The sequence below is a fragment of the Prosopis cineraria genome, unplaced genomic scaffold (assembly GCF_029017545.1).
Source record: "Prosopis cineraria cultivar Desert tree isolate PC_DT_omini unplaced genomic scaffold, ASM2901754v1 PC8, whole genome shotgun sequence".
NCBI lineage: Eukaryota > Viridiplantae > Streptophyta > Magnoliopsida > Fabales > Fabaceae > Prosopis > Prosopis cineraria.
Genome location: NW_026555339.1, coordinates 17,862,614 through 17,882,074, shown reverse-complemented (window position 1 = coordinate 17,882,074; position 19,461 = coordinate 17,862,614). Strand labels below are relative to the sequence as shown.

Genomic DNA, 19,461 nt, shown 5'->3' with positions numbered 1-19,461 from the left:
AAGTCAGTAGCCACATTTAACGTGGCTTTAATATAATGAATATTTAATCAATATTAATTTTTTTAAAAGATCATTTTGTTAATGAATATTAAATAACAAAACTTTAAGGTGTCCAGTGTTTTTAGAAAAAAAGTTCAAGGATAAATTATCACTAAAAGACATGTCACGTCAGCATAAAATAGCAAAGTTAACGAATTGCTAATGGAGGGGAATTTTTTATCCTTTAAAAATGGTATAGATGAAAAAATCCCACTTATTAATATAAGGTGCTCAACACTCTTAGAAAGAAAGAATAAGAAAAAAAAATACTTTAATCCTAAAATATTATAACAAAGCAAACTCCACAATTATATGTTAGAGAATCAGTCCATAAACGAAGGCCCAAGACATCCAAGCCCAATGTGTCTATGTCCAAGTCACTGAGTTAGGCTTGGGGTTTATTTAACCTCTCTGTATATTACCGCCGCTAGTGGTCTGTAATAGTTTCTTGGTCATTCTTTTATTTGTTGTATTGTCTTTATCTCACTGGACCAGGTGTCCACCTTCTATATTATTTATTCTTGTGTACAATTCCCAGTGAGAGTATGGAGGAACCTTATTCAATATTATTCTTGAAAGTTGCCTTGATAGTTTGAATCTCAGACCTCTCTCTGATGTGAGCAATGCTGTATGGCTCACCTTGCTATCAGGTCTGACAATTACTCTTATAGTCATGGCAATAAGGGCACTTGGCATGGCCATGGTTGCAATAGAGGTAGCAGGGGTCGAGGATGAGGAGGTAGAAACAAAAATGGCAATGACAACAATAGAAATGGAGGTAACGGCAACAAAGTGTAATGTAAACTCTGCCACAAATTTAGACATGAAAGGATTGATATCTGGCATCTATATGATAGGAATTTCATCTATGTTGACTCCTCCAACAATGATTCTGGTCCAGCTCCTATTTGGCCTCTTGCTCGGGAGACTTAATTGTGATATGGGCACCCATGCTATGGGAAATTAATACACGTACATTTACAATATTAATTAATTAAGAAACACTACTACACATAGAAAAGGCTTTGCATGTTTCTATCATATAGGGCATAAATTTGATTGACTTAGAAAATTGTCTTATCCAAATCACATTATTTAATGACATGGATAAGATTAATGAGGTCACTCCTTTAAAAAGAGACATCCAAGTTACTTTTAAGTATAGAAGGAATGTGATTTACCTAAACTAGTTCCCATTTCATAAAAGTGATGTTGTATGTGTATTTTTTTAATATATATTTTGTATTTTTTCATAGCCAAATTAAACTTGTCAAATTATTCTAACAACAACATCCCTACACAGTCATAGTGTCCAACAAACAACATCAGCATTACAAGCATACTAATGTAACACCAAAACCATTATCACATATTCAAGTATTCAATATTTACAATTAAAAGTCCAACAAACTATTACAGTTGTAATGATTTTAAATTTTAAATTTAATACAAAATTTTTTTTGAATGGATATTTTATTTAAATAAGTTTTATATTAAGTGAAAAGTGATAGCTTGGTGACACTTATGCTAGTAATTTTTTTGAAGATTCAGAGTTTGAATTTTATCTAAATTGTTACAGCTGGTTATTGTTAAAGAAAGAGGAAATTGAATTAGTTGTTGTTTAAAGTAGTGAGGGAAGAAGTTTGTTGAATGATAGTATATACAAGAAATATGAGATAAATGACTGTGCAATAATAGTGGCGCACAAAGCCAAGGGTTTTCCTTCCTTTATATAAGGAGGGCACTAAACCCTAGGATACAGCATTACAACTGAAAACCTACCAAGAATAAACAAGTGGGCCTAGCACATTAAGTCTGTTAAATTATACAGAGGCCTTAACGGGCTGGGATAGAGAAAGCATATTGGGCTTTAAGTCACTTGTCCTAACAATATATATATATATATATATATTGTTAGAATTTCTAGTTGAAGTTTCTAAATTTAGTTGTTGCCAAGTGTAATTTAAATGGTTGATTGGGATTTAATTTAAGATGTTTTGTGTTCTTGATGATGCTTAAGTAATGCATGGAAATTTGATTTAGGAATTAAATGATGATGATTAGAAGTTGGAATGGATGGAAATTGGTTATGTGGTGAACAAATGGGAATCCTCCCAAAAGGTTTGTTTAAATACTTAAGAGGAGGGTAAAGTTGATTCATATAGTTAAATTTAAGTTTATTAATAAAAAAGGAGAAATTTATATTTTAGTTTAAAAGTTTATATTGTTGATGAGAAAATTCTAAAAAATTACATTTGACCATAAAAGCGTGGTTAGTCAATTTAAAATTAAAATTCCCATTCTTGAATTAGATTTAGAAATTACTTAATAAATAATTTTAGAAATATGATTTAATTGTCAAAAAATTAAGGACATCATTAGAATTAAAGTAAAAAGTTAAGATAAACAAGCTTTAGAATTCTTGAGAATCTCTTAAGTCGTGAGTGTGTCCCAATTAATTTCTTTTAAAAGATCTTTATTTAATATACTTTGTTTAATTTAAAGTCTTTGCTATTATTTTATTTATGAATTATATAGTTCTCTCTACTTATCCTATTTTTATTCAATTTGTTTATTATTAAACATATTCTATTTTATTAAAAAGTTATGCTATTGGATTCAATATGTAATGAATCAATTATTTATTAAAATAATCCTATTTTTAAATTTTATAATTGATTTGAAATATGTTAATACGGTGATTTGTGCATAGAAAAAAATGTTAAAAAGGGAAGTTAATAGTTTGAACATTATATTTTGAAAAGAATGATTTTTAAAATGGATATTTAGATCTATGCACACTTGATTTTTATTAATGGGACTAAGTTTAAAATATTAGATGCTAATAACAGTTTTGTTAACCCTTGGCACATCACGGTCCATTTAGCTAGCAGGATGTTTATAGGAGGTGTTAGCCTCGTGCGCAAGCCAATGCACGTGAAATAGAGGAATGAATATTCATGAGCATCGTACTCACACTTATTTAGTGGGCCTCATGCCTGCCCTTGTTTTTTTTGTAGACTTTGTGCCTGCACTAATTTTTGTGGAGCCACGCTCATTATTAGTTCTGATAAAGCTCTTCTAAAGTGAATCCCAAAATTTATTGTTTTTATATCGATCTCTTTAAAAAAAACATTATTTTGATTATATTTTTATATTATATAGTTAATAAGACTTTTGATTAGCCTATAATGTTCCAACATCATTGATTGATTCTTTTGATATCCTAATGTGCGAACTTGTTATCGGATATGGATTTAAGGCATGCACTTTAATATTTTATTGGTTTTATTCAAATAAACTTCTTAGATATTATTGGTACTTGTTTCTATTTATATTTTCAATTGTGATGTTATTCACCAAAAAATTTCTTTGATCTCAGATATTGTAACTAACCCAAATTTACCCATCCAAACGCAACCTAAAAGTTTATTTTATTTTGAGATAAAATAAACAACTTAACCACCTCTCATTACTAAATAGCTAGATATGTCGTATAATAGAGAACAGAGGAGTAGATGTATATAAAAATGTTTGCATTTATATAAAATGGCTAGTAAATATATTTTCCAGACACGGGTTGTTTACTAAAATATATATGTATTTATGTATAATAAAGAGGGCTATTTTGGTAAAAATAAATTAAAATCAAATGATTTAACAGAAATTTAACTATTGGATGACGAATGGGAATGAAATATTGAAAATAGTTGAATGAAGGTTTCTATAATAAAATTTATAATTTTAATGGAGGTTTTTGCAGGTTCTTTCTAAAATAAAATAGTGATTTTTGTAATTAATATAAATCAAAGGGGAGATCATTTTGTTTTACTTTATATTTTATCTTGTTCAATTGCGTGACATTTCACACTAGATCATGAAGGCTACTCCTTTTTAATTCTTTATTTTTATTTGGAGAAGCTGTGTTTAGGAAATTATCAAGGGTAGGATTATCAATTTGTCGATTAGTATATTGGTTAGTCGCTTCCAACAATCATTTGCCTTGATTTAAGGTGCCTTGTTAATTCTATGAATGCCAGTTAATTAATCTAAAAATATGATATATTGTTCATCAAAAAAAATATTTTTATAAAAGAAATATTTTTTTTAATTGTATCAGAAGATCTTAGCTTGAGCCCTCAGGCCTCAACCCCAGCCTCACTTTACAATTATCATTTCAATAAATATTAACTTTTTCTATTTAAATATTAAATAATACATGAGTGTGTGTGTGTGTGTGTGTGTGTGTGTGTTGAATTTTTAAGAATAACTAGATTTACCTGCGTACATAGCAAATGATTTAGAGAGAATGGCAGCAGTGAGGGTCTCCAGAGGAGAAAAAATAGCAGTGAGAGCTACAAACAATTGAAAGTTCCTCTACACATAGCTACAAGTTTATCAATTCACTTATGCATAGATGAAACTTCAGTTATTTTGGACCGTCACTGCTATTTTTCTTTATCTGATATTCTCCCAATGATTTATCTCTTCATTTTAAAAAAAGGAGTAAAGAGTTTATGGTGGGAAAAATGACAGTTAGTCCCACAGTATTAATGACAATTAAGTGCCTAGCAAATTTGTTTGAAAGAATAAGTTAAAAATATTGATCCAAATTATTACAAATACATGAGTTTCAATTTTAAATAAGTATTTAAATATGAAATATTACTTTTAGATCGCAACATAACTATTTGAATTGATATTTATAATTTATTTTGTAGAAAATTTTATTGGAGACTTAACTGTTGTTAATTTATTTCTTTGAGACCTAATTGTTATTTTCCTGTTGTGGTGTTTGAAAAAAAAAAAGTTTATGGTAAATAAGATATTATACTTTATCAGTGAAATAATGGAATAATTGATGACAACAGGTTATTACTTCATTGGATGCACATGGTGATTATAGTTTATTAGTGAACTGGCCCTATAGGCCAAATATATTTTATTTGGCAAACTCATGTGCATTGGCCACGTTCCATTTATCAATATTGTTGACTGTTTAACTTATTACATGGTTTGAATCTTATGCATTAGACAGGTCCTATCAAAGTTGTTCATTGTTTAACTTACATAGCCTGACATGTCGTTAAAAAATTTGAAAAAGGTGTGAATTATTTTACAATCACCTAACAAATTTTTTAATTGATGTAACATGGAAAAAAAAAAGCTGGTTTACAGTTTAATCTGAGATTATTTTATAAGGGACAGAGGAAATAATTGCAAAATTAATAATTTTAAAGATAGACCCTATAATTGCTTCAACTTAAATATATCGTACAATATCTATATTTTCGTCTCTTATACTCTTAGGGTTTTATCTATAAGATAGAAAGAGAGTATTTTTTTAATCATATTTATAGAGAACTTTTATGATTTTTATGTCCATATTTACCTTATTGTCCCCATTAAGTGCTATAGTATTTTATTTTTAAAGTATCTAAAAATGTTATTTTTAAACAAAATTAATGAGATTTAAAATTTTTCCTTTTTCTGATAAGATATTATAAAAGTGACTTATAAATAAAATAAAAAAAAGTGTAAAATCCCTCTTATTTAATATTATAGATAAGAACTCCCTTAGAGATGTCTGATAGATATTATAAATATTTTTGAATATTTCAAAAGGAATTATTATAAATTAATAATATTAACTATTATTTAAGTCTGTTTATTATTTTATAACATATAATTTAAACAATATTATTATTTGAAACCATTTTTTAATTGTGATTAAAATAGTTTTGTTGCCCAACATTATGAGATCTACTTATAAAAAGCAATGCTTGCCTCAGGTTTAGTCAGAGCCTTAGTACTCTTAGCTTTTCTGTACTCTTCTATCATACTAATTCATTGTGCGGTTACCTAAGTGTATTTTATGAATTTCTATTGTTTTGTGTATCTATTTTTAGTAGGAAGAGTCTGCTTAATTCTAAGGAGCTGCCACACGATCAACCCGGTATGGCAGAATAGCTTTAAGGATAATGTCCTTGGGCACAACTCAAGCTATGTTTTCACCAGCTATTGCCAACAATGTCGCCCTTCCATGATGTTATTGATAATATCCCAAGGAAAAAGAAAGTTCCTATCACTAAAGAAGGAAAATTCCATCACTAAATAGATTTAGGGCATAATTTGCTACAAAATCAGTTCGTTGTAAAACTTATCACTAATTAGTGTAGGGTAACATAAGTGGCATAATGGAATCACATTTAAAGACTATCTATAATAGGACTAGGGAATATTGCCCATAATATATGATGATGGTGGTAATGAGTAAAAATAAAAAAGGCAAAATTTTTAGGTACTTAACTTTATATAATTTTATCCAATCAAATTAAAATAAATAAAGTTTAATTTTTTAATAATATTAATAATGAGAGTTTGTTATAAAATAAATAATATATAAAAGATACACATGTTTTTGTTTAATTGGAAACAAGGATTTTAACTATATACTCCTTTCGGATCACAATATAAGTTACTCCCTCCAATTCAAAATAAAAATAGTTTTTTAAAAATAACTCAGATACCAATAAAGTCTTTATTCTTTTAAAAATATGTTGTTTTCTCTTTTTACATTTAGTCCGAATAATTAATACACTTCATGACGTGTGACAGATAAATTTATATAATGATCTAAGTTAACAAATAAAAGGGTAAAATGGAAAGAAAATTTGCACTTATGGGTTGCTTATATTTTAAACCAAGATTAGCTAAGGAAAATGCTTATGTTTTGAACTGGATGGAGTATTATTAACAAATTTATGCTCTTTAAGAAAGGCTAGTTAAGATTTCAAAATTTTTTTTTTTGCATTGAGTATAATAAATATAACACTTGATTTATTCAATTACCCTCATTACTTATTTAATAAAATAATGGTGTAATTGAAAAAATATAAAAAAAATTATTCAATGATCTATATTTGGGCTAAACAAAATTTTCCAAAAAATAACCTATATTATAGTTTGGAGGGTGTAAGTTTTTTTTTTTCAAAATAAAAATTGCTAATGCTTGCTATTTATATTTTAAAATATGACCGCTCCCAGTGTCAGGATAAGGCAGGGGATCCTACACAGTTTCTTTGGTAGAGAATTCTGAAGTGTTTATTATTAATAAATTTCGAACGCTTATCCTCCAATTTCAAACTTGTATGTTGTGATCTATCCATTCTCTTTATCGCCAATAATAATAATAATAATAATAATAAAAGATCTATCCACTCTCGCCAATAAAATCAATATAAAACCGCAAACTGATACCACATTAAAAGAAGAAGAAGGAGAAGAAGCAAAGTTGAATATTATATAGTATTATTCAACAACTGTAGCTTTTTTTAAGTTATGGATTTATTCCAATATTTTGAAAACTTGCAGTTTTTAAAAAATAGAGTATAATATATATATATATATATATATAAGTAATTAGTTAGAGGATGTGCTTTCATTAGTTAGTAGGTTTTATAGTTAGTTCGGAGCACTAGAGAATAATACTTTGGATAAAACATGTTATATTAAAAAGTAAGTAGGAGGTTGAAACAGCAAGTCTTCAAAAATTAATGCCTACTCTCATTTTCTTGAAGCTCTTTCACTACTACAAAATGCCCCCTTACTTGACGGTTATTTTAGAAATTATTTGACGGTTTTTAACAGTTAAATAATGAGGCGCCATATATTTATTTGACGGTTAAAAACCGTCAAATATTTTAAAGATTACTTGACGGTTATTTCAAAATAACCGTTAAATAATCACTTAAACATTTACATATACTGCAGCAATATACTTAACGGTTATTTTAAATAACTGTCAAGTATTTAGTAATATTTGACAGATATTTTGTAACAAGCGTCAAATATGCTTTTGCAAATTCTGTGTGCCAAATACTTGACGGTTATTTCATAATAACCGTCAAGTATTCGTACATACTTGACGGTTATTTTGAAGTAACCGTCAAGTAAACTTATACTTGGCGTTTCTTTCTAAACAACCGTCAAGTATTTATGATGTGTTTTTTCCCCCCTACAAATACAAAGCAATCAAATATATATACCAGCCAGCCAACAATAAAAAAACAATTGAATCATTATTTATATTGAAATTACAATCTAAATATCTTTAATTTATCTTATATCTACCTATACTCTAAACCCGATGCCATAAAAAAATCTATAACTTTACCTACTTTACAAGTTTAAATTTCAAAATTAATTGGCCTCAGACATAAAATTGACCAAAAAATAAATGTGTACATCAAAACTAATTAGGCCTAACCACTGCTGCTATCCACATGTTAAACACAGCCTGAGCTACCTCTTCAAGGGTTTCCTCTATATGTGCAGCTGCATACTGAATACAGTAGGCATCCTCGAAGTACTGTATGCAAAGAGTTACAACAAATTCAAGTTAATAGCTATCTAACAAAAGTTGTTAAAATTTATAATTTAAGTATCATTATATTTAATATATACCTTGTTAGGTAATGTGGTAGGGGCATGGGTGATAATGTCCTTCAAGAATCTCATCAAGCAATAGCCACAGTCATTGCTCTGATCTGGCTGGAGTGGACACTGTGCAAAAAAAATTACATATCAATAAAATAATAGTTAAAAGGCCACGGTTTATTAATTAAAAACTTAGTCCATTAGGTTTACCTTAACTGTGACCCATATCTCACAAGAGTCCAATACCCTTAAGTTAGGGGACAAGGTCTTGTTGGTCACAGTTCGATACAAGACCACAGCTCTAAGAAGAAAATAAAGAATAAATGTTAGAAATTCAATATATATGGATATTAAAATAACAATTAATAAAAATTTAACTTACTTATTAAAAAGTTATTACTTATTAAATAACAATCTCGACTCAAGGCCGTCAGGAATCACAAATGAGGTATAAAGGTGGCTTAAGTAAAAAAAACCAGGTTAATACACACACGTGCACACATACATATATATAATTTAAGTAATTAATTGAGCATCATCGAAGAAATACCTCATGTAGAAGCTCATCAGACTAGTACTGGCCATTTCATGCTTGAGAATTTCATTCAAAATTTCATCCCGAACAACTTCAAACAAGCCCGGTCTTCCATACAGCCTATCATCAAAACTAATGATATCCCCAATCGCAACTTGACGAGCCATCCTCGTAGCCATCGCATATGTCTTAAGAGAGGCACGGTATTTGTATTCTACAGTTGGCACCGATGCTACTGGATATTGCGAAACTGTGGCTGACTCTTTGGTATGGCCTGACTTACCTTTTAGCTTGCTCTTCCCTTTCAGCTGCACAACAAAAAAGTTAGATATTTATAATTATATTATAAAATTATAAATAATTATTTAAACCGTATCTTTTTCTTTGGAGGCAATGGGTCCTTTGCTAGCTTTGGTGTTACCGCTATTACAAGGTGGCTAGGCTATGCAACGAAGCTCCCTACTACTTCCCCTACCGTCTGTGCCTCATCAGTAGGAACAGGCAATGGATAGTTGGGGTCGATGGCAATAAGTAGAGAAACTCTAACACAGTTGGGCGAGAGGGGATGATTATGGATTATGTCCCCGAGAATGTTGTACACATGCCCTGTTACAATTACTCTACGTTCAGGAGTGTCTGCCAAACAATTGCAATCGTTCTCGCCCTAATTAAACAAACAATGACAATCAGTTTCTAAAATAAAAATAATTAGACAAATTCATAAGGTAAAACATATTACCTCAGGTAGTTTTTCTGAGGGGACTGTGCAGCTATCTTTCTGACTAGGGTTAATCTCACCCAAAGTCCTCCCAAGGACTTGCCCTTTCAACAACATGTCAATTAATGCTGCCTGGGCTAGTAGTTGCTGCTTCATAACGGCTTGCTCTTCTCTCAGCTCTTGGACCTCAGACGAAGAAGCTGATGTTTTCTTTTTTATCTTGCCAAAATATTACTTCTTCGTGACTCCGAAGCCAACACCCCTGACACAACCAGGGTGGTCAGTAGTTCCCAATGCCCTAGCCAAGATATCCTCATCCTCAGGAAGGTTGCCCTGTGAGACTTCCTGAGAGATGGAATCCTGTGTAGAGTAAATATGTTTAGTTTGAATATTCATAATTAATTATTAAGTAGTAGTTAAATATAATACTTACAATCTTTTCAGTAACCTCTTTCACGCGGGGGTTGTCAATAATTCCTTCTTTTTTAGTGCGTGCCAATGCCCAGAGCTTATGGCGGGATATGGTAACCTCTGATCCCTCCTCCTCTAATTGTTTCTGCTCAATGCCTGCATACCCCAACCTCCCTGCTCTATAAGGATATTCGTTCTTCGCTACTCTCTCCTTATTCTGTGTACTTAATTCCTTGACGAGTTAATAACAAAAATTTTTGTTAGTACATACACATATAATCAATAAATAACACCAAACTTGAAATTTAAGAAACATTAATACCTTGAATTCCTTCTCATGCCGTGAGGCAACAAAAGCATCCCAATCCTCTTGTTTTACCAAAGGCTGTAATAAGGGAGGAACTCGAGCTACAAATTCAGCATCAGGATCTTTCAAATATTTCTGTGTGACAAAATATCTGAAAGACCGTAGTGCCCTCCCAGCCTTTTGTAGGACAAAATCTTGCCTACTCTCATCAATGTCAAATCCTGACTACAAAATAAAATAAACAACATATCAGATGCATTAATTTTAAAAATAGTTTATACCAAAATATACTTAGTAAAATGTAACTTACTGCTATAGTATCCCAAATAAGAGCCTTCGTGGCCTCATCTACTTTGCGCCATGATTTTACTGTGATAGGCACAGTAGTCTTTGCCACCACCCCAATATAACTTATGAATTTTGAGGATTTAATTGCTTGCCCTTTCTTGTTCCATTGCACATCAATTTTTTTTCCTGCAGCTCTTGTTTTTGTCACCTCTTCCATTATCATTAGGCCTCGTTGAATGTTATTGTACTCCTGCTCTAGCTTTTTCTGTGTACTCGGAACCTCAGTCGAATTTGTAGCTAGAATTAATGGAGGGGTATCAACAGACTCGCTATCAGAAGCCATTTATCTGTAAAGGAAGACAATTAAATCAAACATTAAATAACTTAAACAAAATTCACATAATTAATTCAAACATTAATCAACTTAAATAAAAAGAACACAATTAATCAACTTAAATAAAATGCACACAATTAATTCAAACATTAATTAACTTAAATAAAAAGAACACAATCAATCAACTTAAATAAAAAGTTTTATCATTCAAGTTCTCATATAACTTAATTATACTCAATCAAGTTACCCAACAATAATTGATATAAAAATTTTATCCCAACAATCTATTTTGTCCTATAAATTCAATATAACTCAATCATATCTAATCAAGTTATCCAACAACAAAATTAATCACCATCATCAGAACAAGGGAAGCAAATTTTCAACAAATTCATAAAATGCCCAACAGTAAATTAATTTTCATATAATCTTAAATTTAATTTCAAAACTAACAAAGAACTGAAAACAAAAGCCTATATACATTCAATCACAAATCGTAGTTCCAATGAACAAAAAATTCATATTCCAATTGCTAATTCCAATCAACTCTCTAATTACAATCAATTGATAACAATATCACAAGGAAGAAGGTTAAGCTAACTTACTTAAGAGAGGCAGAGCACGAGGACGAAGAAGAAGAGCAGGGGAAGGAGGAATGAAGACAACTCGCATTTTGCACTGTTGAGAAGCAAGTAGGGGAATTTGAAGTCAAATTTACCCTAAACACTAAACCTAAAAATGAATTAAACAGATGAAGAAGAAATTAAACTCACATATGGAAGATGGAGAACGAACCCAAAACACCCGAAATCACGACTTGGATGAACGAACAACCCACAAACCCCAAAAAATGGAACCCACGAGCAAAACCCAAGAAGAATCGAGTCTAAATCTGTATTTTTGGGCAGTTTTAGTGACGAAAAATGATTTCTGAGCACTCTGGGTGTATTTTCAAAAATGTTCGAGTTGCAGAAATGTGAAAATGAAAGGTTCTGGAGCGTAAATTTAAAAGACAATACTTGACGGTTATTTCATAATAACCATCAAGTATTCATTATTTGACGCTTGTTATTAAATAACCGTCAAATAAAACTCAGACATACTTGACAGTTATTAGTAAACAAGCGTCAAGTAATTAACTTTGTTTATTTTTCCTTTTGAACCATATATTTGACGCTTTTTTACAAATAACCGTCAAGTCTTCCGAAATATACTTGACGGTTATTGTAAAACAAGAGTCAAATATATTTATAAAAAAATCAAATCTGGGATGCATATATATTTGACAGTTATGCCAATATAACCGTCAAATATATACTAAATACTTGACGGTTGTTTTGAAACAACCGTCAAGTATTTAGCGCCTTTTTTATTTGTCATTTTTCACTTATAACCGTCAAATATAAGCCGTCATATTTAGCTTATTCTGTTGTAGTGTTTCACTCATTCATCATGATTTCAAAGATAATCATTCTCTTTTCAAAGCAATCATAAAGATCATAGAACTTATTATGTAAGACTGGATGATCAGTTATAGAAAAGCAAATAATTGCACAAATTACATTGCACATCAACAACTTAGCGATAATCTTATTGTTAAGATTTTATTGTTAAGATTTTAGATGAACTACATTTAAGGTGTGGATATCTTTTTGAGTGTTGACATAACCTGATTTTTGTTTTCCCCATTCAAAAAAAAAAGTAAGTAGATGATTATCATAAAAGGAACTGTTTGGAGTAATGAAAACAAAGAAGAAAACCACAAATGAAAAATAAAATTAAGGGCTGGTGAGAGGGCAAGAAACTGGGATCGGCATTGGGCACCGCGTGCTCATATTTTTACTTTAATAAATATAAAATAAAAAATTTAAATTTAAACTGTTTAGATTTTATCAATGGTGAGTACTGTTGTACTTATCCTCTAATAAGCATCAAACACAGTTCAATTTTAATATTAATTTTTTTATAATTTTTATATATTTTTATTTTGATAAATATAATATTAAAAAATTAAAATCAATAGCAAAAATCATTTGAAATAAAATGAAAAGCCAGATCACCCAACATGAATCTGAGCACGCTGCACGCGGTGCCCGTGCTCATGAATCTGAGCACCGCCACCGAGTAAAGTAGAAGGCTTGAGGTTCTTAAAATATAAAACAACAAACAACAAACAATAAATAAAAATGTAAAATTAAGTGCTGAGAAACTAAGACCCGCATTCGGCACCGCCTGCTTATATTTTTACATATTTTTATTTTAATTAAATAAAAATAAAAAATAAAATTTTTAATTTAAATTATTTAGATCTTATCAATCAAAAGTGATGAGTAGCATGATATTTAGCCTCTAATAACCAATTAAATAAGCCAAATTTGATAAGAACATTTTTATTATTTTTATTTTGATAAATATTATATTAAAAACATTTAAAAATAATTTAAAATTAACTGTAAAGATCAACTTAATATTAAATTTGGCCATAATTGTCCTTCCAAGCATATATTAAGGCTCAAAATATAAATCCAATATCCAAAATTAGATTTCAACAACTCGGTCCCTAGCATATGGTACCTCCGTAAGAAATGCTAACTTTTTCTACCACCTACAATACAAATATTAAGCTCGTTCTTTTAGTATGATATGACTTTATAGAAGCAACTCATATCAATAAATTGGTCTTACTCAATGACATGGTTTAGCTCCTTCTTGTGTAGTTCCTGTACAATATTAGAGTCAATAATGGCTAATTCTAACAAAGGATCATTTGGAGAAGCCTTTTTCTAAATACAAAGGAATGTAATATTTGGACTCCAATCTAGGCATGCCTCTACGAAGAGGATAGTTCAATGCTTGAATTACATTTCATTCAAGGGTAGGGCTCAAGTTGCTTGGCCTTGATTTCAAGTGATAAGTAGTAAGTGTACGGCTTTGTCTAGAACATCTTCTCCATGGATATGGAAAAATGTGTAGCCTCATCATTCCAACCACATCCTCAATCAATGACTTCTTAAAATCACCATTTTCATCTTTGAACTGATCAAACACATCTGCATGCGTGTGTGCGTGGGGACTTACTTTCAAAAAACAAGAAAGCTTAATAGCATGTGCGTTAAGAACTTGCATAAAATACATATAGCACTACTAAAAATACCTGATGGCGCATAATAACCTTGTTGCCTGAGCAAACAAAACCAGAGGGAAATGGTGTGAAGATCTTTGCCCTAAAAAAGGAGGATGCTTATTCTCACACATATTCTCTATTATCTCTTCAATCTCACTTTCAAAATGATATGATACACCTAAATATTTAATATTGTCAATCAGGTTCAATTTCTCTGTAAGATCCTCATCTCGATCAAGTATCAACTTTCGAACTTGGTTCTTCAAATGCTGTAGCCGCTATTGGATTTCCAACTCTCCATTTTGTACCATGAGAATTAACGAAAGGTTTCTTTGTCCTAAAAGGAATAAAAAAAATATAACTTCAAGAATATTTTTTTATTTATAGCATAAACTGATATTAAATTAAAATATTTCTAATTTATATACACCTTCTTCTATTCTATGTCTATCTATCTAACATCAAACTAATTAATCTTTAACAAACATGAAGAAAATACTAGAAGCACAAGAAATCAGAGGGTTTTGAAGAGTGTAATTACCAGGACAGGTGGAGGAGCTAAGGTGAACAGATGACATACCCGAATAATAAGACTAAAATTGGCGATGGGGCGTGTATGTACTTTTAGTAGTGGGACCAGGGGAAGACATTTTTTTATTCAGAGCTTACAAAGTTAGGGGAGCTTATAGTAAAGCTTAGTTTTATATACCTTATGTGAATTGCTATTTATAATATTCACCATCAACTATAAAGTCACAAGCACATGAAGGAATTACAAGATGGAGATATCCCTACAAAGGAATGTGAACTTTAAACGGAGAATACACGTTTGAAATTTCTTAACTTGATGTTAATGTTTGAACAAACCGCTATTTACAAACACGCTATAAATGGGCCAAGCGATCTTTATGAGGAAGCATATCCTCTGCCCCTCATATGACGATGAAAAACAGTCATTTTCTTTTTCCACATATAAATCGTGCTTATTATCTTCTATTTTACCATTTCTTTTTACAAGAAAAACATATTGAATTGTACTTTTTTGACAAAGTAGGTGATATAACTTTATATATATGGTTTATGTATAATATTATATATATATATATATATATATGTATTTATCCTTGTTTGCCTTGTGTCATCTATTTGTAACTTGCATGATAGGCAAAACGAAGTAAAAGAAAATGACATAATCTTATGAGTTTCGAATTGTTGGTGGTGGTGGGATTTTGCAAGTGTGCCAGTGACCTTAGATATTTCACCTATCTAAAAAATAACCTAACTTTAGTTTAGATAATTATGACTATCTTGGGGTCTCTTATTGCAGTTTCCCCAAGTTGTAAGGATAAAAAATATAAGGAAATAATTGGGAAATAAGATTTGGAAAGAAATAAAGTTTAATAAAAGATTAGTGTATGAAATTGAAATTGAGATGAGCACTGGTCCTGGTCCTAGTTGAATCATGAATTAAATATGTTAAAGGACGAAATACAATTGTAGAAAATATAAGGGAAATTCAAAGGGGACTAAGCGAAAAAGAAAACTAGAGCCATATATATGGAAAACATGAAAAACTAGAGCTATTGATTTAAATCCTCTAAAGTTGATATCGGGAAATTTCAATGAAGTTTGCCCTTTTAAGCGGGAAAGAGAAAATTTTATAATAAAATAAGAAAAAAATAAGAAAATAAAAATTCACTAAAATTCATCAATCTAAAATTTAAAGGATTTAAATTTTATAGATGATCTTGACTAATTGCACGTGGTTAAGAACTTGCAAATGAAACTAGAGGGAAATGGTGTGAAGATCTTAGCCCTCAAAATGAGGATGTGGTTCTCATACATATTCTTTGTTATCTCTCTAATCTCACTTTCAAAATGATACAATGCCGCCAAACATTTGGTATTATCAATCAAGTTCAATTTTCCAGTATGATTCTCAACTCGATCAAGTATTAACTTTTGAACTTGTTGGTTCTTTAAATGTTGTGGTCGTTGTTAGATTTCTGACAAGAGGTGTCTTTTTCCCCAAAAGGAATAAAAGAGATAACTTCAAGAATATTTTTCATTTAACGTCAAACTAATTATCTCAACTTTCACTCATACAGAAAGGTTAAAAACATGAAGAGAGCAATGAAAGCACAAGAAATCAAAAGGTGTTGAAGAGTGTGATTACCAGGAGAGGAACAGGAGCAGAGGCGAACAAATGATACTTCCAGGTATTGGGACTAAAATTGGCAAAAGGACGCCTTTTTTGAGAAGTGGGAGTTGACGAAGACATTTTAGGTTTACAACTTACAGAGTAGCAGATGCTTATTCTTTAGCTTATAGCTAATTTATATCATTGTGTGCGATCGTTATTGATAATACACAGCATGAACTATGAAGTCACAAACTAACAAATCAAGGCAATTAGGGGATAGGGAGATCACCAGAACTTTTACTGGAGGATCAACGTTTGAAATTTCTTCATATGACTTTGATGTATGTTCGAACAAATTGTTATTTATGAACTATTTGAGGTAGATTTTTTGGGAGATGGTAAGAGTATATTTCAATAATCTATTTGCAAACTAAATATCTTATTAGCCTTCTCAGATATTTGACATTCATCTATTGCGATCTTATCCTAGAGGATGAACATGTTGGTGTCCATAGCTACAACCTGTTCCCTGATTGGTTTACATTGGGGTGGGAGGACTTTCCAGTTGGGTCTTCTAGCCGAAAAAACCATTCATTAATCTCTCTCTCACTCTTTTATTTTATTCTTGATACATGAAATAGAAATAAAAATATGATTTATACATTTATAAGTTTGCTTTATTAGTTTATAACATTATTTTGTCACTAATTTATACAGTATATATTTTGTTTTTTTAATCTTCTAAATTTGGAAAAACATGCAACAATTTGTTTGGACTGAATTTGTCACACTGGGACAAGAAGGAAATACGCAAAAGCCCAATTCGAAAGAAACTATAGTAGCCCAATAAGAATCAAGGCCCTGTGAATGTTTAAGTGAGACTGCGTTTCAGGGAGAAGCAACCTCGTCTCACGTATCACTCTGCCATGTTGAGGCACACCCAAATGACATTTAGAATAGCGCGGACAGTTATTACTGCTTCTGGCACCAAATTTCAAATTAGAAAGAGCAAGACAATGTGATGGAACATGGGATAACGACTAATTAACATATTTTATAATTTATTTAAGATATTAGAATTATTATTAAGGATTATAAATATATTTTTCATACAGGTTGTTTATTAAAATATATACTCTCTCCATTCAAAAATATAAGGTATTTTAATTGAATTTCACCCTCAATATCTACTTTCCAGCTCACTTTATCTTTCCATATTTATCTCTATTAAACACTCTATAATAAATATAAAGTCATTATCAATAGGGACACTTTTGAAAAAAAGGCAATAATCACATCTCGAAGACTAAAAAAGCCTCACATTTTTAAACATCCAACTCTTTAAAAAATACCTTATATTTTTTTAATGAAGGGAATAGGTATTTATGTATAATAAAGAGGGGTATTTGGTAAGAATAAATTAAATCAAATGATTTAATTTATGACACGTGAGATCAGGTCGCTTCTCCATGAAACGCGGTCTCACTTAAACATTCACAGGGCCTTGATTCTTATTGGACTACTATAGTCTCTTTCGAATTGCGCTTTCGCGTAGTTGCTTCTTGTCCCCGTGTGCCAAATTCAGTCCAAACAAATTGTTGCATGTTTTTCCAAGCAATTTAGAAGATTAAAAAACAAAATATATACTGAATAAATTAGTGATAAAATAACATTATAAACTAATAAAGCCAAAGTATAAAGGTATGAATCATATTTTTATTTCTATTTCATATATCAAGAATAAAATAAAAGAGTGAGAGAGAGAGATTAATGAATGGTGTTTTGGCTAGAAGACCCAACTGGAAAGTTCTCCCACCCCAATGTAAATCAATCAGGGAATAGGTTGTAGCCATGGACACCAACATGTTCGTCCTCTGGTATAAGATCGCAATACATGAATGTCAAATATCTGAGAAGGCTAATAAGATATTTAGTTTACAAATAGATTATTGAAATATACTCTTACCATCTCTCACAAAGTCTATCTCACATAGTTTACAAATAACAATTTGTTCGAACATACATCAACGTCATATGAAGAAATTTCAAACGTCGATCGTCCAGTGAAAGTTCTAGTGATCTCTCCATCCTCTAATTGCCTTAATTTGTTAATTTGTGACTTCATAGTTCATGCTGAGTATTGTTAAATAACAATCACATCAATGATATAAATTAGCTATAAGCTAAAGAATAAGCATCTGGTACTTTGTAAGTTGTAAACCTAAATGTCTTTGTCAACTCCCACTTCTCAAAAAAGGCATCCTTTTGCCAATTTTAGTCCCAATACCTGGAAGTATCATTTGTTCGCCTCTGCTCCTGCTCCCATCCTGGTAATCATACTCTTCAACACTTTTTGATTTCTTGTGCTTCAACACTCTCCTCACGTTTTAAGCTTTCTGTATGAGTGAAAGTTGAGATAATTAGTTTGACGTTAAATGAAACATATTCTTGAAGTTATCTCTTTTATTCCTTTTGGGGAAAAAGAAACCTCTTGTCAGAAATCTAACAACGACCACAACATTTGAAGAACCAACAAGCTCAAAAATTGATACTTGAACGAGTCTGAGAATCCTACTGGAAAATTGAGCTTGATTGATAAAACCAAATGTTTAGGGGCATTGTATCATTTTGAAAGTGAGATTGGAGAGATAAGAGAGAATGAGCATGAGAACACATCCTCGTTTTAAGGGCTAAGATCTTCACACCATTTCCTATACTTTCATAGAGTTTAGATTGATGAATATAGTGAATTTTTATTTTTTAATATTTTTTTCTTATTTTATTATTTTTTGTAAATATAAAATTTTCTCTTTCCTACTTAAAAAGGCAAACTTCACTGAAATTTTCGATATCAACTTTGAGGATTTAAATCAATAGCTCTATTTTTTCATGCTTTCCATATATATGGCTCTAGTTTTCTTTTTCGCTTAGTCCCCTTTGAATTTCCCTTATATTTCTACAATTGTATTTGATCCTTTAACATATTTAATTCATGATTTAACTAGGACCAGGACCAGTGCTTATCTCAATTTCAATTTCATGTACTAATCTTTTATTAAACTTTATTTCTTTCCAAATCTTATTTCCCAATTATTTCCTTCTATTTTTATCCTTACAACTTGG

The 19,461-nt window shown here is 30.6% G+C and overlaps 1 protein-coding gene across 1 annotated transcript; it reads right to left on the bottom strand.

The window, feature by feature from the left end:
* Positions 1–9,962: 9,962 nt before the first annotated feature.
* LOC129317413 (uncharacterized) lies at positions 9,963–11,080 on the bottom strand. Its single transcript, XM_054961742.1, has 4 exons — positions 10,760–11,080; positions 10,465–10,674; positions 10,165–10,374; positions 9,963–10,091 (listed from the first exon to the last, which is right to left on the bottom strand). The coding sequence occupies exons 1-4, from the start codon at positions 11,078–11,080 to the stop codon at positions 9,963–9,965; spliced, it is 870 nt and encodes a 289-aa protein (XP_054817717.1).
* Positions 11,081–19,461: the final 8,381 nt, after the last annotated feature.

Bases quoted from the DNA above. Each gene is read 5' to 3' on its own strand.
- LOC129317413 (XM_054961742.1), bottom strand. From the start codon at position 11,080: ATGGCTTCTGATAGCGAGTCTGTTGATACCCCTCCATTAATTCTAGCT. The intron at 10,675-10,759 runs GTAAGTTACATT...TTTATTTTGTAG, and splicing joins TTATTTGGGATACTATAGCA to TCAGGATTTGACATTGATGA. The intron at 10,375-10,464 runs GTATTAATGTTT...TAACTCGTCAAG, and splicing joins GGCATGAGAAGGAATTCAAG to GAATTAAGTACACAGAATAA.